At 39.9% G+C, this 22,037-nt stretch overlaps 2 protein-coding genes across 4 annotated transcripts; both read left to right on the forward strand.

The window, feature by feature from the left end:
* The first annotated feature begins 290 nt into the window (after positions 1-290).
* On the forward strand, positions 291-5,348 carry LOC117548996. 3 transcript variants are annotated; one of them, XM_034220536.1, is made up of 7 exons: positions 291-692; positions 1,308-1,427; positions 1,528-1,661; positions 2,516-2,939; positions 3,265-3,420; positions 4,658-4,750; positions 4,963-5,348. In XM_034220536.1, the coding sequence occupies exons 4-7, from the start codon at positions 2,838-2,840 to the stop codon at positions 5,266-5,268; spliced, it is 657 nt and encodes a 218-aa protein (XP_034076427.1). In that variant the 5' UTR covers positions 291-692; positions 1,308-1,427; positions 1,528-1,661; positions 2,516-2,837; the 3' UTR covers positions 5,269-5,348. The 3 variants fall into 3 exon arrangements, with proteins under 3 accessions (XP_034076427.1, XP_034076428.1, XP_034076425.1); XM_034220537.1 differs by lacking the exon at positions 291-692 and having other exon boundaries at positions 751-1,427; positions 1,528-1,667; XM_034220534.1 differs by lacking the exon at positions 291-692 and having other exon boundaries at positions 751-1,427.
* A 7,729-nt stretch (positions 5,349-13,077) lies between these two features.
* LOC117549014 (interferon-induced very large GTPase 1-like) lies at positions 13,078-14,800 on the forward strand. Its single transcript, XM_034220570.1, is given in 4 exon segments — positions 13,078-14,014; positions 14,017-14,251; positions 14,253-14,495; positions 14,497-14,800. Coding segments are annotated over 4 exon segments (1,719 nt in total).
* The last annotated feature ends 7,237 nt before the right edge of the window (positions 14,801-22,037 follow it).

Raw genomic sequence — 22,037 nt, forward strand, 5'->3', positions numbered from 1 at the left:
GATTTTAAGCAGGACTCGTCAAAACGACACGCGGAGCCGAGTGGGGTTGTAAAAACCTCAAAACTCCAACAAAATACTGGCTGTAATAATAGGATTACAGTGGGTTGAAGAGGTCAGACCAGATAGGGTGGTGATATGCACAGATTCATTATCCATTTTAAAAAGTATACAGTCAACAACAACTGTCAGAGAAGAATTACTCATATAACTTAATCTAGGAAATCATGATAGCTAGACTCAGACTGGATCACACAGCATTGAATGTTACTCTATGTCGTAGGAACTGTGGAGTTAAAAAAAATGTGGAACACATCATATTACACTGCAACATGTACAAAACAGAGAGGGAACAACTAAGAGACAGGGAGAGTGGAGCCTGATGGGGATACTGGGAACAGAAGGTGAGGGGGTAAGAGCTACCAGGAAGGCCATTCTTAAGTATTTGAGTGAAAAAGGATTGATTGGAAGAATTGAAAACAACGTAAACACAGTGGTATAATTCCACAAGTGCTGACAGGATGATATGTTGATACACGCTCTTGTACAGTAGGGGGCGGTATGCACCTTAAAGTTGTTTGCAATCCGCCAAAAAACCGAGAGAAGAAGAAGAAGAACGATTATACATCCATGGAAGGACCAGACACATGGCAGCAACGTTCCCATCTGCTTCATTCATTTCTCCTGTTCAACAGGTTAGTAGTGTGGACACAGATTATGTCATATTTCGATCAAAGAAGTGTCTTTGAAACTGTTTTATGTGTAGTTTAATGTCATTCTGTGAGCTACGCCACTAGCGTGTGGCTAATGGCGTCCGCTAGCTTCTTTAGCGCAGGCTGTTGTCCCTGAATAATGTAGGGCTCTACCATGTTACCATGTGTATGACTCCCTTGCACTAGTTTGGCTTACATTTCAAGTTTATTCTGTTTGTATAAATATGTGAAATGCTGGTCTGAGGTCATAATTGTTCATATTATTTAAATGCTAAAGCGCTAATGCTATGCTAATAGTGTGCCTGTACAACATAGCAATGTTAAAGTGAGTACAGTCGACCGGGTTGTGTGTGTGTTATCTGTAATCACTGTATTATATACTGTAAATGAAAAAGGCTTTAATCCTTCATCAAAGTCATAATATGGCATGTGGATTTATGTCCATTTTTTATTAGAGACACATATGTCATACGGTTATTTTGATTTGCTAAATGTATGTTTACATTCTCAGTTAGCTTCAGGCCTCACTGAGGCGAAGTATTGAGGTAGAAAGCTGGTGAAGCCATTTCCTGCTGTCATTATATTCTGTTTGCACAGATAATAAACCTGGTTGACAAGAAGGAAGTCGTTTTCATTCGACACAACGCAGAGATACATGTGGCGTCAATCCAGACCGGTTACACAAAGAATGATAAATAGAGAAAACAGATATAATTTGTAAGTGAATTTATTAATTTGTTTAATACATTCTGGCTAGAACGACCACACAAACGGCAGCAACTTTCCCTCTGCTTCATTCTTTTCTCCTGATCAACAGGCTTATTATCTGATTACCAGCTCTGCACAGCGGACTTGTAACACTAGCAGCAGTGGAGATGGAGCATCAGAACCTGGAGGCTTCTACTCTCCTGAAGAAGAAGAATACAGCAACAAGGATCCATTTGAAGATAGGTAAATGTAAATATTACAGTAATAGTGTACTTGCATTGTGTGGGTGTAAGGGTGTAACTTTGGTTTGCGAAGTGGGGGGGACACAAAACAGGGGGCAATGAAACATTTTCTCAATTTAATTCCATTTCCTGCCTTTCTACAAATATATTAGGGACTATAGTGTTAATAAATCCAAGAAAAATGTGTAGTGTATATAATGAGTGTGCACACTTATCTAGTATCCTATCCATGTGAACCTGTTTTATTTGTGATGACCTCACATCCTCTAGGGGGGTACTAGTATATATTTCAATCATCAAAAATCCTGCTTGCTCACAAGCAATAACACATATTTGATCAACTCCTCTCTCCTATCTTTATCTTACCTAGTCTGCATTCTTTCTTTTTATTTATGCATATTTTACTAATCACTCCCCTTTCAAATTGTGTTTTTTATTTTGTACTGACCTATTGCACACAGTGGAATGATTTATTAACTCATTTTATATACAACTAATATTACATAGATGGAAATGATGACCAAACCTCCCTGAGCTGACGTTATCTCTCTCAGTCCCACAGGAGAGAGCTCTCCCTCTCCTTATTGTTGAAACGGCTTCTAATCTCCGTTAGCTCCGAGCTAGCACCAAATACTAACAACGTCTCTCTTTCTATCTCTCACACGCCGCCTCCTCCTCCTCCTCCTCCTCCTCCTCCTCCTCCTCCTCCTCCTCCTCCTCCTCCTCCTCCTCCTCCAGAGAGAGAGAGATAATTTTATTTTGAGTTGTGCATTGTTATTTGTGCTTGAGAAACATTCCACTTGAACTTTATTTTAACAAATTTAGAAGTAATTATTGTCCTATATATTTTTTCAGATTTCACAGCTGCCTGGGCCTAGCAGCAAGAACCTCCACCTGTCCCTGCCCCCAGGTCAAGATCTACCGTGGCTCAAGGGCCTTCACCGCAAAGGACCAGAGGACCATCATCACTACAGTGGCCTCCATCTCCATCTGCCACAAGATTAAGATACATCTCGGGACAAAGGCCTCCACCACAGCCATCACGATCAACCCAGCCAGCAAAGAAGTCTCGCCTAGCACCGCCTCGGTGAGACTCCAGAAAGCATGGAGCAAGAGACAATTTCCCTTTTGGCTGAACAACAGAAAAGAAACAACCGGCAATCAATAAAAGAAAAAGATGGCGAAGGCGTTTGGATACCGAAGACAAGAAATAGTGCAGCGGAGGCCAAGCATTGAAGGCCTCTTGGAGCGGTGGCCTGCACTTTTTCACATGGAAGAGGTAATTATTTTGATGAAACCCTTGTTTGTAAGCCTGTAGTGGAGAAGAATTGAGGGCCCAACTTACTAACAACTATAGACAGCCGAGGCAAATATGTTGACGTTTATTTTTTAATATATATCACAATATAAGCTTTACATCTATTACTCTTAGTGTCTTTATTTGGTGGTGGTTTTCAATAAATATGTGGATTAATTAATTTAAATGTTACATTCATACAAGCTGACTTGGAGTACTTTTAATCAAACCATTGGCTCTTTATAAAAAACATGTGTATTATAAATTCTCAGTATTTTTTGTTTTCTATGCTGCTTATATTTTCTAGGTAAATGCTGAGTTAATGCGCATAACAACATTTCCATTGGAGACAAAGTTCTTGGCGCAGTTGGACAAACACTCTACCAAACTACTGCAGGTCATCAGGAGCAGGGGAGGAGTTGTGAAACAGAAGACCACCGGGATCTTGCAGGTTTTGGATGAGGTATCTATGAATGAGTTTTTTATCTGTGGGATCAGTGGCTGAATCCTCCTTTATTTGCATTTGATTTATTATATATATATATATTAGGGCCGGGACTCGATTTAAAAAAATTAATCTAATTAATTAGAGGCTTTGTAATTAATTAATCGAAATTAATCGCATATAAATATTTGACCTAAGAACAGTGAGAAGCAATTTTTTTCACATGGATTTTAGTATACCATTAGGCGCATTCACACCGCAGTACTTTTCCCACAAAGGTTCATGAGAACTTAGTTCATGAGAACTCTTTGAACCTGGGGGTGGATTAGGCAAATGAAGCCGCTGACGTCACTTCTTCTTCTTCTGCTTTGGGTTTACTGGCAGGCCGCAAACCACTTCACGGCGTATACTGCCGCACAAAGTCCCCGGCCGGAAGTCCCCGGAGTTGGGGACTGGCTTCAGTAGAAGCTGCTGGGAGTCCCAGCAGCTTCTACTGAAGCCTTCCGAGTAAATCGCCAGAACGCCGACACCTCCTCATCTCCACCGCTCCCATGTTTTATTTTGTGTTGCCATAAGTTATTCTCTCTCCGTTGGTGCGCGGGGCTAATGCTAATAATGCTAATGCGAGGATAATAAAATGGCGGCTTCACAAAACTTTTTTGGGAGTTTTACGGGGCGTGGTTTGCAATCCGCCCAGCCAATCAGAAATATAGCTCTTTTCTCACAAGAGAGCCGTACGAAAGTCCCTGCTCTCTAGCAGCTCTCTGCTCTCTAGCAGGGACTTTCGTGGGGGTAAAAAGGTTCTCATTAACTAATTTTAGTACCGGCTCTTTTTGGTGTGAACGCGATAAAAGAGGCTAACGTCCACGCTAGCTTCCACGCTAGCTGCTATATGTTTTGCATTGAGGTGATACTTGAGGCTTGATGTGCTGCGGTGATATGCAAATTCCTTTTTGCATAATTTGCACACAACCGTGCTCTTATCGACGCTTCCATCCGTCCGTTTTTTAAAACAACATTTCCCACTGTTGTTCACTGTGGTTTGTTGTTGTCTGAAGTCATGAACGTTAGTTGGTGCTCCAGTATAATCGGTACGCCTGAAACTCATCCAGTGAGAAACGCTCCGCGGTGCAAAAATAAGTGCGATTAAAATGCGTTAATTTTTTTAACGCGTTAATTTTTGTGTAATTAATTAATCTTAATTAACGCGTTAAAGTCCCGGCCCTAATATATATATATCTCTGTTCTTACTCAGACTGTGGACATCGCCATCAGAAGAGAATGCATCCTCAAATCTCTAATGATCTACCTGGGTGAACCTGTTGACCATCTCATCAAAGAATTCCAGGTAAGACCTCCCACTCACTCACAAGAAGTTTGTTCATAAAAGAAAACATATTTGTACTGCATGCAAATAACTGCTTGGTTAGAAAGATAGTCATTTGTGATGACCTCCTGAGCTTTCCTCTTGGGCCGACTGAACTGACGCCTCAGGCCTGTTGAACTACGCTCTGTGGTCCTCATCCATTCCCCTTTCTTTCTTTTTTGCATGATATGCAGGACGCTGAGGCTGGAGAACTGGAGCAGGCAACAATGGAAGCCTTTGACACTGGGAAAGAGGATCAGTTTCATCGACCCAAAGACGTCAAGGTTCTCATCGAAGGAACAGAGGTCCTCAGCGGCTTGCCCTCGGTTGCGACAGCTTTTGCCATGCTCTTCGGGCTCATATACGCACTGAAATGGGGCGAAGCCTGCGAGCTAGTTCAGGCAGTCAACTCGAGCACTTATGCTGCATTCATACATAACGCCCCCTTGCCACTCTACAACCAACCAAACAGAGTCTCCTTAATATGCCGCTCTATTTAACCTGCCATATCTCTCTCCATGCATTGCTTGCTGCTGCTATTGCTGCAGCTACCTCTACGTCGCTGCTGCTTGCCTGCCCCACCACCACCCCAGCTTCCACCTGTAGGCTCGGGGGTTAGTTATTTGATCATCACTCATCGTGCTATGTATATCTATGGAGTGATGATGCCCGAGCCTAGTCGCCAACTCAACTATATGCTGCTTCTAATAAACATGTTAAAGGAACACGTGAGTTGTCTGACTGAACTTAAGATATCAGAAATAACTGCAATCCACTTTTGAAGTTGTGCAAAAAGTCCTGATGGAGGGGAAAAAGATGAGCCCAAAAGTGAATAGACTGAGAACCCAGCTGGTAGACACTTTGTTGCACTCACTCACAGTTACCATTGTTACATGGTAAGGTTTCTAAAACCAAGGTTTTATAATAATTATGCATTGTAAAACATTTGCGAAAAAGTGTTGTGTTCAGAAGTTGCACTTACAGTATGACCGATTTTCACTGTAGAAGTATGCATGTCTAATCATTCTCAGAGATTACATGTCTCACAGGCGCACGTTTGTCAGTGTTGCTTTAAAAAAGTGTGCAGTGGATAATAAGGACAAGTCTTTTTTTCTAAGAGTTTGATGTTTGGAAGCGGCCCACATATTACCGCATTTTAACTGTGGTACTTATTAACATGTCTAGATCAGGTAATGGCTGCCTCAGAGGCCAAAGCTGGTTGTGTGAACAACTTGTTTTTCATTCAAATAAATGTGCTCTGGTGTTAAATATACAGATTGATCTGAAGAAAATTGAGTCAATGTAAATATTTCGTGTGATTGATTACTCTAATATTTTTTTGTTGGTACAACGTTTTACTTTTATTAGTGTACCTTTCAGTTGCATTGCACTCCTTAAACGTGTTTGAGACACTTTAGATAACAATGTGGCTGTCATTTGATTAACTCTGAAAATACAGAGGTTTTTATTGAATAAATCACCCCAAAAATCACATGAATTGAGTTACAGGTGTCCCCTCAGCTGTGCAGACTTATTTAATAATATGGTAGGAAATTGTGGAGTAAAGTTAATATCTATCTTGTACACACACACTTTTCCTCTACTGATTATATTACTGGATGGAAACTGAAAGCACGGGAACATTAATAAACTACACAACAGAAAGTATGAATAACATTAATGAAATTGTGACTGTAGATATGTTTATACTTTATATTAGTTACTGTAAATGTTTAATTTAGATTTAATTATTGTGATTATTCTTTCTATCTAAATCTCACAATGGGGTAGGTTACAGGAACTTTTCATCAACAGATTGCTTTAGTCTGGCTTAACTCTTCACTGATTGGTTGCACACACTTTAAATGTACTGGCTATGCAAAACAGAAGGTGGGGCTCATTATCATATTAAAAAAACGCGCGTTTATTTGATAAAAAAACGCGCGTTTTTGACGCATATAAAACGCGCGGTTTTTTATCAAATAAACGCGCGAAAAACGCGCGTTTTAAACGGGCGAATAGTGGCACTTTAGGCTTTCCATACTCCGACATAACTGCACCCCTATCAGACGAGACATATACCACGTGATGACAAGTTAGGCTCGTGTTGTGTTCAAGGACCCTGACCATGGCCAGGAAAAACAGGTACTCGCTTGTTTAATTTTTTTGTGGTCTAGATTTCTTTAATTTTTTGCCTGTGTTTATAAATTACCTCGAGGGCCGTACCAAATTATCTCGCGGGCCGTATACGGCCCGGGGGCCGCAGGTTCCCCACCCCTGCTCTAATATTTTACCTCAAATAACGTCTCCTTCGGGCTCTCGCCTATGGCGTTATTTTTGTGCCTCTATCCTGAGCACGCAATGAAACATTTTGAGTATAGGAAATGTTATTGAGCGCGCAATTTAATTGTAATATATTTTGGAAGCACAATTGACTCTAAGCCTTCTCACAAACTCCTGTTCCATGCGCAAGCAGACGCTGCACGCACTCTCTCCCTCGCTCAACCTCTCCACCCTGTGCACGCTCAGGTTTGCCTGTGCGCTCGTTCAAGTTGGCACAGGGTTACAAATGTGCCACAAAACCAACCAATCGGAGAACTCAAGGAGGTCCATTCTGACTGGCTTATTTAGTGGGAAGGCTGACACAGCATTGCAACTATCTGTTATGCTACGCACAAAATTCTTTATAATTCCGCCGGGTTATTTTGCGCCACTTCTCCTCCCACATTGAACATCGCAAAAACTCTGTTCAAACATCAAAACGTTCAGCTCGGTCGGGAATCGATGGCTATTACTTTTATCATTCATAACTTTCATAATTCCAGAGATACATCCCATAATACATCACATTTTTAACATGGAAGTCAATGGAGAAACTCTTCCGACTTCAACAATCTTCATGGAACTTCAACTGCTAACTGCTCCTTCTTCAACTGCTCCTTCATACTTTCACTCAGAAACCTCATTCCAACTTTAAAATGTTACACATCTTTCTGACATTATTCGTGTAACACAACCTTTAAATCTGATACTTACTTTTCGAGATATTAAACATTATTCAGACCTTGGTAAAGAGGCCTTCTTCAGATTTTAGAGTGCGTGATGTCACAGCTATAGTGAGGACAGATTTAATTTTGCCTTCATATTTTCTTTTAAACCTGCCATGATTCCCAAACCCTACATTCCTGAGACATAATTTTTCATGACAAACGTAGGAAAACATCTCGTAGCTTGAAAGATAAAAAAAATTAAGCTAAATAATTAAACAAAATGCCTCTTGAGGGCATGAAGTGACAAAAACTTTCAACATTTCTCCATTAAAACCCATTGTAAGTTCAGCCTCACCTTTCTCCACCACAGCAGCCGCATACTTTTAGTTAATCTGCCAAAAAGGCCACATTATTAACCCGAAAGTACACAAAAAGTACACTTCAGATGCTCAAGTTCCTTGACATGCTTCACGTTTTGAAATTTCACAAATATCTGTTACGGTTCTTCAACAAAACGTTCACATGTAACAGGTTTATCTCTCATTCAGAACAATGAAAATGCTCTCCTCTAACTGATCACCATGGAAACCTTTGATCTCTGGACACGTTGTTAGCTCAAATATAAACACCTGTGTCATGGAAGACGATAATGTCATAACTCCAACTGACATGCTCAGAGCAGCACACTTCAGATAATGGTTAATGGTCCTGCCCTCAACAGCTCTACATCAATTATGGGGTGTCATCATATGCCGTTTCCATGGAAACGCATCCCTCGCCATAAAACACGATGTCGCTGTAACTCCAATGGACACGGTCCGATCGTCCCCCAAACTTTGCTTGTATATCACCGGTCCATGCCTCAACAGCTTTACGCCAAATCTGAGATCTCACCATAGGCTGTTGCCATGGAAACGCATCCCTCGCCATAAAACACGATGTTGTGTAATGGACACGGCCCGGTCGTCCCACAATCTTCACCTGTATATCACCTCTCCATGCCTCGACAGCTCTACGTCAAATCTGACATCTCACCATATGCCGTTTCCATGAAAACGCATCCCTCGCCATAAAACACGATGTTGTCGTAACGCCTATCAAAAGGGTCAAAACAGCACCACACTTCAGATAATGGTTAACGGTCCAACCCTCAACAGCTCTACGTCAATTATGGGGTTTCATCATATGCCGTTTCCATGGAAACCTATCCCTCGCCATAAAACACGATGTCGCTATAACTCCTATGAAAATGTTCAAAAAGTGCTCAAACTTCACAGGTCTGGTAACGATGCAGCCATCAACAAATCTAAGCGTATTATGGGATGTCATCAAATGCCGTTGGCATGGCAACAGATCATTCACCATCAAGTTAGTTCAAAAGTTTGCAGTTCAAATATTCTGCTGCTTTTCCAAGCCTTTTTACTTTATTTTATTTTCTTCTCTCGTCACACATTCAAGCCCCCGGTGTTCATGTATTATTTCAATCTAAATTCTTCACTTTCTTCTTACACATTACATTTCAGCATAGCAGTTTAGCATCAGCTTTTCAGCATAAAGCATTCCCACTAGCAATTTCTTCAGGAATTGCATTCTCTAGTTTCAGTTAACATGCGTTTTAGGACATTTTAAGTATGTGTGGTCTTGAACGGGCTGGGCCCACCCACTCTTTGATATCTGCCTACGCCACTGCGACAGACATGAAAGATAGTTTCTTTCAATGTTCACCAATGCCAATATCAAACACAGTTTATTGCATTTTTATAAACTTGCTGTCATTTGAAGCAAAATTATGTCTAAATCTGGCCATCTGGCAATTAGATTTGTATATCTCTTCATCTGATTCTAGTGTTGTTGAAGGATCTGGATCCATCTATTAGACAAGCTGTTTAATAATTGACTGTCCATCATAGTTGTAGTTTAATAAACTATAAGTGTTTATTATCACTGGCCCCACCATTGTAACCACTGGCCCAAGAGCATTCCTCCAAAAAAAATCGACTAATAACGAAGAAAAACACATTTGTTGCAATAGTAATTTATGCACAAACTACATTACCTTTTCTAGTTCTTTTTTTTTTCCTATTACCTATTTTGTGTATATGATATATCATATACACAACTATGGTGTAGTTATGCAATGAATGAAAAACTTTGGTCGCAGGTTCCTCAACAGTGCATTACAAGACATCTATCAATATGTGTGTATACCTCCACCATTAAACTGTCATATTCTGCATCATTCTTATACTATCTACATACATAAGAGTATAATTCATATGTATAATATCAGTTCAAATAAGTGCTGAAACATAGTTAACATTGCACTAAACCGTTTTATTGTAGAGATCACTTATAGTATCTTCTTGATTTTTTATATTCTATATTTCTATCATTGACCTTCTACTTTCCCCCTATAAAAGTATGTACTCTTAATATTTTTTTCATGTGCTTTAACCACCATCTACGAATTGGAACACATATAAAAGTCAGCCGAATTCATGTTGATACTGCAAGGTGACGTATTGTGTAAAGAGAAATTGAAGATGTTGTTTAATTGCTGATATATTTATGATCCACGTCACATATTCAGTTTTGGCGGCATTTCTTCCAGTTTGTCCAAAGGTCTTCTAATAAGGGCTCTATAAATAGAGAACTACGGCAGATGTGTAATAACTAAGTTATGCAGCCGAACCATGTATTACAATGCCATAAGGTGATGACTTTCAAAGAGAAAAGCAAGCACAATAAAGTAATAAAGTATTATTTTCTTTTTTTAATGTTTTTTGGATTTCATATCGCATAAACACAATATCCCAACGAGCATTGCGGCTAAACAATCCAATCACCGAGCTTAAACCACAGCTGAGGATCTTGGGTAATCAGTTCAGTGGTTGTGTATCTGTTTCCCGATATTTTATTTTGAAATTCAGTTCCTGACGGACACCAAAAAAGACAGAGATTATGGAATTAAACAAATAAATAAAAACAAGGATAATTGTGTGTTATTGATGAGTAAATAACAGTGTGTTATTTATAAAAGAATAACAAATTAGAAGGAAAAAAATATTTAAAAAAATACAGATTTCACTATTCTGAGGCTCTGAGCCCCATTTATTTTCCTCACTGACGGCAAAAAAAGTCTGACATCATACGATTTAAAATTAAAAACAATAATCGTGGCTTTATATTGAGTAAGAACGTGTTTTTATGAACCCCACAGCTTCTGGTCTTCCAAGACCCGACCGGACAAAAAGACGTGTTGCAGGCACAAAACAAACTACCAATAGAAATACATTGCTTTTAAAATCGTTCTGTGTGACACAAAAAAAAGGGGGAAATCGTGTTGGTGAACACGAATCAATAGATTAAATGTCGTGACTATAACACAAAATGCTGTGAGACTGGGTTGATATATAACAAGGAGACATTAGCTATCAAGGCACCTAAACATTATACAGCAACTTCACAACTCACATCATCAGTGACTTCTCTCACTCCTGAGTCTGCAACAGCATGAACATAATAAATATAAACGGCTCAAACCGGAAACAGAAACAACCTGCATTACAAAATAAGAGCCCATTTCAAAATATTACTGCTGAACATGAGGAATTATTAACAATAAGAAAGGAAAATGGTTATAATAAATAATGCTTATGAATGTTTAATAATCAGTTAAGGCTTTATTTATTGTTTTTATTTTCTACAGAGAAGCAGCTAGAGAAGTTTTTGGAGGAACTGGGGTTGGATCGACACTACAAAGAGAAGGTGTCCCTAAGCACACTTCTGAGGATTGACGAGAAGACCATTACCGATGAACCTGCAAACTGTAATCCAGATCTTCCATGGAATTTTCTGAAGAAACTAATGATGGTTAATGTGACAGATAGGAATGTGAAATGTACACCTGCACACGAGTCAAACGGTGAGGATCACACAGAAGACCTTGATGATTTAGATTAAAGTACACATTCAGGAGACACACTGAATCCCCTTGACATTGTCACTGCTCTCTTTCTGTGCTCTGATGGTTTTGTTCAGCAGGAAATGGCCCTCAAAATGTCCATGTGACAGTTTTCCGTGCCTCTGTTGCTTCCCAACTGTAACACAAAGCAGTGCACCCTCATGCTTTGGGCCATGAGAGACATTGTTAAAAAGTACAGACCTCAGTCACTTTCAGAATCCAAGGGATTTATTGAAGAGAGAATTGTTGTCTCTGAACTTCCAATGATATATTTTGTGAGACTGGGTGAGTGCTCCTTGTCCAAGTCAGAGATCCTCAATGAGCTTCTGAGCAGTTCTCAGCAGTATCATGACACCTTTGTTCACTCCAACATGGAGTGTGGTGACAGCCCAAGGAGAATATCCAATGGATTGGTTGAAATGACTTGGTATCTTCCTTGTGGGAACAAAAACATGGATGTCTTCAGCGAGCCAGTTGCTGTAGCTAACCTTCGTGGGGACATTGCTTCATTTGAAACACAATTGTCTTTCTTGTGTCAGACATCTGCAGCAGTTTTTGTGTTCTTTGATGCTTTGGACTCTGAGTGTGAGCTGCTGACCAACCAAAACCACAAGGCCCAAATCTTCTTGGTGGGTAACCGTCAAAGCAAAGATTTCAAATTAGATGCCGTAAAAAAGGTAGCAACTGTTAGAGATTTAAAGGGATAACTGATCCGCTTTTCAAATCTCCGCGCGTCCCTATCAAGCTGGTTATAATACAGGAAGGAATCCAGTGCCACCAAGTAAACAATAATCTACTTTAATGGTAATATGACAATGCAATACAATCAATACAGTACAAATTCAATACAAATTATCTTTGGGATCCCGAATTTACCTGCACGTGTGCCTGCCAGAGGAAAGAGACTGAACACCGCGTGTGTTTCTGTGTTTATACTTTTTAACAATGGGAGGAGTTATCCGATCCTCCCATTTGGACCTCCTTGATTGGCAGCCCCAAATATCACAGACACCTCAAATCTTAGGTTTCCCCAATCACTGTAGCTAGATCTAAGTTGAATGCAAATCAAGACATGCTCTCACCTTCCCCCATCTTCCTTTGTCCTCAAAAACACATGTCAACAGGCCCCAAATCCAGCTCACAGTTTTACCCAAATTATTCCCATTTTAAGCTTATCCATAGTTTGCTAACATGAATACATACAAATATTTCACTACACAACCAAGTTGAGCTTAACCAAGAGAAACATCATTTTGAAAGATAAGCAAATAAATGATGCAAACTTTGTAAAAAATGTGCGGGAAAAAGTCAGCAATGCATTTGAAAACACAAAGGTGAAGAGGGGAATTGAGAAGATGTCTGACATTGCCCATGAACATGGAATCTGTGTTGATGAAGAATCTCCAGAGTGCCAGACTGCGAAGGAAAATGCAGATGACATCACTGCAGAAATTCAAGACATTCATATATACAAAGAGGTTCAGCTTCCCTTGCAAGGCCAAATATGGAAGGACCTTACTTGCATGGAGAAGGAAGAATTGCGACTTCGGAAAGTTGGGTCTGAAAATATAGAAAAGTACAAAAGTGATCTTCAGCTACAGAAAACCAAACTTCGGGAAAAACAGAACTCTCATGACATGTCGAACGCAATGACATGTTTCATCAATGCAATATCAAGCCCAGGGATACAGAGGTTCTATTTCCTGAAATGGATGCGAATGAACCTCGATAACGTGTCTCGAGAAAAACTCTTTGACCTCAGGGAGCAGTACAAAGAAAAATGCAAAAACCCTGAGAACAAAGAGGAGATCAAGGAGATTGACCAACAACTTGCCAACAGCTCATTAGGGACTGAACACTTCTTCCGTGAGATGGGGCAGATCTATGAAGCTTCCCTTTTCCTTCCTGAAACAAACCCAGCACGTCAACAACTACAGCATCTCCCCAAGCTATGTGCTGAGTTAATGCTTGATGGATTTCCACTTGAGCTTGTAGATGGAGAAGCATCCAACATACCTCTCAGATGGGTGACTGACGTTCTCTCTCAGCTCAATGCCTTGGTGTCTCCTAAGAACAAGATCCTAGTCGTCACAGTTTTTGGAGTTCAGAGCACAGGAAAGTCCACTCTCCTCAACACCATGTTTGGAGTGCAGTTTGCAGTCAGCAGTGGTCGATGCACTCGAGGTGCCTTTATGTTGCTGATTAAAATCAATGAATATGTCAGAAAACACTTCAACTGTGACTTCATGGTGATCATTGACACTGAGGGCTTAAAGTCACCAGAGCTCGCACAACTGGCCAAAGCCACGAGCACGAAAATGAGCTTGCAACACTTGTTGTGGGGCTGAGTGATATCACCATCATCAATGTTTCAATGGAGAATTCAACAGAAATGAAGGACATCCTACAGATAGTTGTACACGCTTTCCTCAGGATGAAAGAGGTTAGCAAAAAGAAGCCCAAATGTCAGTTTGTTCACCAGAATGTGTCGGATGTTTCAGCCCATGACAAGAACATGCGAGACAGGAAACGAGATGACCCAGGCAGCAGCCAAAATGGAGTACTCGAGCTTCACTGATGTGATGGAGTACAGTCCAGACACTGGAAACTGGTACATTCCTGGACTCTGGAATGGAAACCCACCGATGGCAGCAGTCAATGCAGGCTACAGCGAGGCTGTTTATGAGCTCAAGAAGAACATCATCCACATTTTGAGAAGTTGTGGATCATCGGCTAATAATATCTTGGAGTTTACGGAGTGGATGAAGAGCCTGCAAACATGAAAACTTCATCTTCAGCTTCAGAAACAGTCTCGTGGCTGATGCATACATGAAGCTGTGCACAGAATTCAACAAATGGGAATGGGACTTCAAAAAAGAAATGTACACATGGGTTACACAAGCTGAAACAATAATCTCCAACTTCGATACACCTGCTGATAAATCTAACATATCTGACACAACCGAACTTCATTTGCATTTGAAAAATTTAAAAACAGTGCAAAGAGCCTTCGACGAGAAATGGAAAGCTCTGTGTTTAACCAACTCAAAGCTGCAGCCGACATCAGACAGGAGATGACAAAACTTGATAAAATCAAGGTGAACCACACAAAGGAATTAGAGGGCAGAGTAGGTGCATTGATTGACAAATGCCGAAAGGAAAAAGTCAAGATGTCAGAGGAAAAGCTGGACAAAGAATTTGACAAGATGTGGACTAAAACAGTGAAGGAACTTTCCTTTACAAAAATGAAGGTTGAGGACATTTTCACACGTGTGTCTCACCACCTGAGAACAAATCTATCAACCAAGGGAAGTCACGTAAGTCATTTGTTAAGTCAAAAAAGCCTGAAAAATGTGGACAAGATCTTTTTAAATATAAACCTCAAGGACCCAGTGAGTGGTTGAAAAGCCTATTCAGTGCACCAGGTCACACAAAGGCTGTACAACAAATAGTTCAAACCGGAGAGACGTGATGTAAGAATTGTGAAGATAAAACTTCTTTGCAGCAATGTTGAGCCAATCATGAAATGAGTGAAACTGGATTCGCCTGTCAATACACTGATATTTATTGAGAGCCTGAGCGGCCGGAGAGTTCACAGCATATCACAGTTCCCTGCAAGATACCAGCAAACTCTGAAGCCTAAAAGCGCCAAGAACCCATCTATACAGACAAGAAGAGGAGGGCCCTAAAACACGCGGGTTTTCCTTTAATGCATGCCAGATGTCGAGACAAAGACTCGTTGCATTGTAAACCCACATGAGCCAAGCTTCTCCCCCACAAGACATCAGATGACCTCTTGACCTGTGTCTTCCTGAGAAGCTATGGATCACATTACAGGCAGGAATACACTTCAACCATATTAAACAGATTCCCGAGGACAGTTCACTAAACTCTATATACTTTAACAAGACCAAAATATTCCTTTACAGATCCACCCTTTTATCAATTTATGATAATCAATTAACATTAGTCTAAAGAATATTTCAGTCAATACTTAAGTCAATAAGCGTCTTCAGAGTTGTGTGGGCTCACTCACATTAATTACATCAAAAGTAGAACAAGAATGAAAACACTTCAATCACCATGACAAGATACAATCAATCATAATAAAATCATCTCTCTTCAGTGTTTGGCATCATTTGTCAAAAAGCACAATAATAAACACGTGAAATACAACAATATTATAGCAAAATATATGTTTCAAGAATAAGATATTTTATCATTTATCACTCAGTTAATCTCCTTCATCAAACACAAATTCTAAATCAGCTTACATCTCAAAGATTTACTTCAAGGCAATTACTTATTAAAACACAATTAGAATTTAGGATTTATAATAAATCCAATTGAGGTATAAATCAGACTTCAACTATCAATCATTATGTCATCTCAAAATCTGAAGGGAAAACTAAACAATTCTCAAAATGTTTAACAATCTGAAGAATCAAACATTTTATTGTATAACGACCTGAAAAGGAAAAAATCAAAACATCTGTTCTTTATTCAGAGCATCAACTGTAATCAATATCAAAACATCTGTTCTTACCTGGTAATGATTAAGGATAGTAACATTGTCTGTTATAATATTAGAAATATCTTATTGTTCAATACCTTATAAATCTGAAAATATCAATTAATTAATTAGTTTAGTGTGAAAGTGTAATCTGATAAAATATATTTATCACCACTATTTAACACATATCTGTTCATTGGGAATACAAAAACAATCATTAATTGTTAATTGTACATCTGTAATCATCTGGTCATTCAATTCAAATGTTATCTTTGTACGAGAGCTAGAAAAACATGTTTTCCTCCTCTCTTTATGACACAGAATGTCTGGTGTGTAAAGGCATCCTGATACTGTAGATTAGCACTGAGGTGCTGATTGGCTCAAAACTCTTCTTCATCAGAGCGCCATATCTCAATCCCCCCCAATTGCTCTGCTTTTGTGGCTCAATTCAGTGAGCACTTTATGATCTCCCAGTGAAACAGAGGCTCATCTGCCTGTATTCCTTCTGCTATCTGCTTGAGAGCAGTGCACCTGCCTATTCCAAGTGGCACATCCAGATGCCCCCCCCGTGATGGGAGAGGTTATGAAAATATCTGCTCCTCCAATGAAACATGGAAACCTTGTATGAAGCCTCTGAAGCCATCGCTCGTCCTGCGAGCGAAAATGAAGAAGCATCCCATCTCATCAGAAAGTTGAAGATTAGAATCCTCTCATCTCGAACGACCTCCTTGCCCGTGGATAAGTTGCTCTCTGCAGCCGCAGAGTGTGCTTCTCTCTCTGACCCTTCGCCTTCAGAGCTGTTTAACACTTGATAGGGATGTTTTCCTGAGTGCAGACAACTCAAGGTAATGGATTAGCACATTATCATTCAATTACAAAAATAGGATAGGCCCCCTCAAAATTATTTGGGAGCCTTCCTGAGACATGCACATTATAAATGTAAGGTTTGTGTTAGTCATTTAACATGCAAGAATCATATACTCATCAGTCCAAAGCAGAGAAATGTTATTTTAAGTTAAATGTGAGCTAGTCCCTGTGGAATAACCCTTTCTCAATGATTATAAATGTTATATTAATTCACCATTTACCGTTTGATCAAGGATTAGTTTATCAGAAGTACATTTCCTCTTCCATAAAACATAGGTTTGAGAAATGAATGTTCCAATATGAAATCAATTGCTCAATTTCTCAATATAATTTGACTCTTCCCTCCCTTTTCTTACATATTGTCACATATGAAATAATAACTTAGGAGTCTATTTAAGCATGGTATTGTCTATATAAGCTATTAATCGAGAAAACTCAGAGTCAGTATGCAACTCGCAAATATCTCTTCTCCTTCCTATCCCTCTTTACTCACTTTCCCATCTCTTTCTCTCTTATTTCTGTTAGATATGAAGGAAAAAACATACAAGTCCATGTAAGCATCTGAGTTACCAGCGGCACACTGGTGTGCCGTGAGGCAAGTCCGGGTGTGCCGTGGGATTTTGTGACAACCATACATTATTTTTTCAATATACAACTACACAAAAATAATCATTTATTTTTTAATTTACTATATCAGTACTTTGTAGGTTTATGTACGTAATCTGCGCGACTTGCGCGTCCACATCTCCACGTGCAGTGCTGCATAAACATGGCTGAGTCAGCGATAACTATCGAGGGGTGGAGGTCTGCCCATTATTTTTATATCACGCAGTCTATTCTTCTTCTCTGTCTTCCGGTTGTTGCCTGTATTAAATGACACATACACACTACCGCCATGGATTTGATATGAACGAGGCGGCAGTTAGCAGCTAGCGGCTAGCTAGTAATGATCTAGTGATATCGGTAATATTAACTCCATTTAATACAACATTTAAGGTACAAGATTCAATCATACAGCCCATGTAGTATGACAATGAATTACAGCAAACATGTGCAATATATCCATTATTACAGCTCCGTGGGATGGCAGTAAGACGATATGGATCCGTTCCCATTGTGCATCCATGGGTAAAGATAAACGCAACTCACATTGGTTCCTCATACAGCATCTCTGTAAACTACGTGTATTCACTGAATTTCACTCTCTGCCTTTAACGCTCGTTGTAGCTCCAAAAGCTCCAGCCCGAGCCTGGCTCCAGCACCCTCCCTGTGAGCACAGTGTGCTCTGATTGGTCGGGACACGTAACATGAACGTGCCGGGCTATGCGATCCCGTGGATTAGATGCGCGTTCATAATGCAGAGGGAAATAACTCTCAGAATAACGTTATTAGCAAATGTTTTACAACTTGAGGAACGAATGTTTTTTAATAAGGGCTATACAAGTGTTCATACTGGGTAGTTTATTTAGTTAAAAAAATTATCCAACGAGTTACAGACCACTCTTTCCCCATGTAAGTCAATGGGAAAAGTGTTTCCGGTAGGGGTGGGCGGATCGATCCCAAAATATCGATACCTCCGATATTACGTTACGTTTCAAAATATCGATACTAGAGCCAATAGGATCGATACTGTTATACTTTTTTTCTCGTCTCCTCTACTCGTCAATTTCTTCAAAAAACTATGTGCAGACGAACACAAGTATATGCTCTTTTCTTCTCTCTCCACTGCTGTCCTCTTCTCCTCGAGGCTCCGTGCCTGAACGCCGATTATCAAGCTGACTGACCGCAGCCAGCAGGGCAGGACAGCAGCAGCCAGCGACTCGCGAGTGCAACACACACACGCGCATGATGGCTGAGAGAAAGAGCAGCGTTGTGTGGAGCAATTTCACAACTGGCCATTAAAACTTAGCGAACTGTGATGTGTGCAAGAAGACAGTTCGCTACTTTGGCCACTTTGTATTGTTATTTTTCATGTTTGCACTTTAAATTTGCAAAAGTAAAACGTGTATTTGTCTATAAAAACTGTCCTGTCTTTATTCATGAAAATGAATTCAGATTTAGTCTATTTATGATGATTTCAGCTAAAAAATCATGTCATGCAGCTCTCCCCTATATGAAAGTACATAAGACGCTTTTCATTAAAAAAAAGTATCGGTATCGATATCGGTATCGGCGATACTGGCCCTGAAATACTTGGTATCGGATCGAATCCAGATTTTGTGGTATCGCCCACCCCTAGTTTCCGAGCCTGGCAACCAAACCGGAAGTGTAGTACCGCCGTTTGGCCAGCACGAATATTTTCATCTGAGTCCGGTGCACTACCTGGGGGCTTGACTACCGCCGCCTGCTGGTAAGGAAAGTTATTGCCACTCACGCATGCGCAGTTTGTACGTGCTCGGCGAGGAAAGTAACGAGTAAAGTACCGAGTTACTTTATGTAGATAGTAACGAAGTAGTGTAATATATTACATTTTTTTTAAGGTAATACATTTATAATTTGTAGTTCCGGACCATGGACAATGCAGCTTCCTTGCATTGACAGTTGTCTGTGCTGAATTTCTGCTGAGTTTCCTTTGCCTCATTTTCTATTTTGTGACCTGTCTGGTGTAAATGAGTGTGTTGCTGCTTTGATGAAGCCTAATTTGATAAAGTTTCAAATTAATTTCGGAAATATTTCGTAATATAGTTGTCTTTGTCACATTTTATTTGGCATTAGTAAATAATTATGCACATTTACAGATACTTTACATAATATGAGTGATAACACGTGTTATAAGGGCTATCTTTTCACAATAAGTGTGCCTTGAGATTTTTTTACTTGTCCTTTGGTGTGCCTTGGGCACAACAAAGTTTGGGAACCACTGGCATAAATGATAGTGGGCGTCTGAGGGTGTCATTACTGAGAAATGTCAAAGAAATTCAAAACCTTACATTTAAAACAGGTTTGCATTCCTCCACTTAAGGTGACGTTATCATTGGAAACAATAAAAACGAACTATTTTGATGTAGAATCGTTAGAGCAGAACAAAATGGTTGTATTGTAGCCTGAGTTCCGTGCAGCCCTAGTTTCAACAGGTGTAAACATGGTCCATATAATGTGAATACATGCAGAAGTAGACAGTAAGAGGCCCCTGACAGACCTATTTGTTAAAATAGTAGGGGCTCTTCACTCTGCATAGCAGTATGAATAGCCTTAAAAAACAAACAACCCACTCCGTGGTAACGAGAGTCATATTTCTGACCCATATGCCCTAAGTGAAGCCGTTAGTCTCATCTAACTGACCCAAGGGTTGGTGCTGGTGTGACAGTTCCAAGTGTTCAGAGCAGACTTCCAGCTTCCAGTTCATGGCTCGGTGGGGGGGAGCAGACCCACGTGAGACAGTGTCAATGGCTGTATTGTTCAGTGTGAGGAGCGTCATTCTCTCTGGGAGCAGGAAATGGTGTCCATTCTCGGACCAAACCATTAATGTCATGTAGAGCAGCCATAGCATCTCTGTGACTGCACTCAGCCGGACTGTAGCTGGGTGACTCTTAGTGAAGCTGTCCAACGCCATTAGACAAAATGGAACCACGTGCTAACAAAAAGGACACAGGGTCATCAATGTCTCTCTTTACCATTGGCCTAATCATAAACAAATTAGTGGGAAAAATGTGGAACACTAATCCATCATGTGGAATGTTGAGTTAATTTAAATAATTACTTATGGGTTGAAATCAAATTAACATTAACATTAGAACCAAAGTCAGTTAACAAATTGGACATGCACAGATCAGTAATCAATACACCATTTTTCCAGCTCCGTGATGAAAACGATAACAGGCAGGGATGCAAACTTGTCATCTTTTGGGGAAATTTGCCGTTTTGAATCCAAAATAGGTCATGGGTTTAATTACACACATGCGCACGAAGTGACTGCTATCGTGTCCGTAGCGGGACCTTAGCATATATTTAGGATATATATATATAATATATATATACAAATACACAATATTGGACACAGACTATAAAGGGCACACAGTTTCATTAAATAATGAAAGTCAAACACATGTTTGTTTCCACTGTTTTATTGTGTGCCTGTCGCGATAAGCAACTTATTGACTTATCGGCTCCCGAGTATTTGCGATATTTGCGTTGGGTAATCTATGGTAGGGCTAACCCATACAGTGGTGGGGCTCAAATCAGTATTTGAAATGTAATTACATACACGCTATATCGCCCCCTTGTCAGTGAAACGCCACGCGTGAGGTTTAGATTATTTCCCTGTCTCAATCCAAATTGAACTGTATGAAATAAAAGGCACATTTGTGTTGTAGTAAATAAAAAAATAAAAGCGACCTGGAGGCACTCCTGCCATTTCCTCACAAGTGAAAGAGTTGACCCCTGCTTGGGGTCTGGGGGGATTCTCCCCCAGGAGATATTTTTTGAAATACTAACATAAAATACACATTCTCTCTTTTAGAGGAAAAAATAAATCCATCTATAACTACGCGACATATTTAAATGAAGCTGAAACTGCTGCTCCTCCCATAGGGAAGAGGCTGTGTGAATTACTTCGAATTACTTTGAAATTACCCCATTGTTCTTTGTGTCAAAATGGAAGGTTTCTGGCTAACGTTAGCTTAGGTACTCAGATCTTGTTCTTAAGTACAAGTAGAAGTACCAGAGTGTAGGAATACTAAGTTACAGTAAAAGTACTGCATTCAAAATGTTACTCAAGTAAAAGTATAAAAGTATTGTCATCAAAATATAGTGAAAATAGCGACAGTAAAAGTAGTCACTGTGCAGATTGGTTTATTTCAGAATAATATATATGATATGTTTTATAATGATTGATCATTAAAGTGTTCTCAAAGCTGGTGAAGGTGCAGCTAGTTTGAATGACTTTGTATACTGCAGGGTAGCTGGTGGATTTACTCCAGGTGGAACTAAAGTCTG

The sequence above is a fragment of the Gymnodraco acuticeps genome, unplaced genomic scaffold (assembly GCF_902827175.1).
Source record: "Gymnodraco acuticeps unplaced genomic scaffold, fGymAcu1.1, whole genome shotgun sequence".
Lineage (NCBI taxonomy): Eukaryota > Metazoa > Chordata > Actinopteri > Perciformes > Bathydraconidae > Gymnodraco > Gymnodraco acuticeps.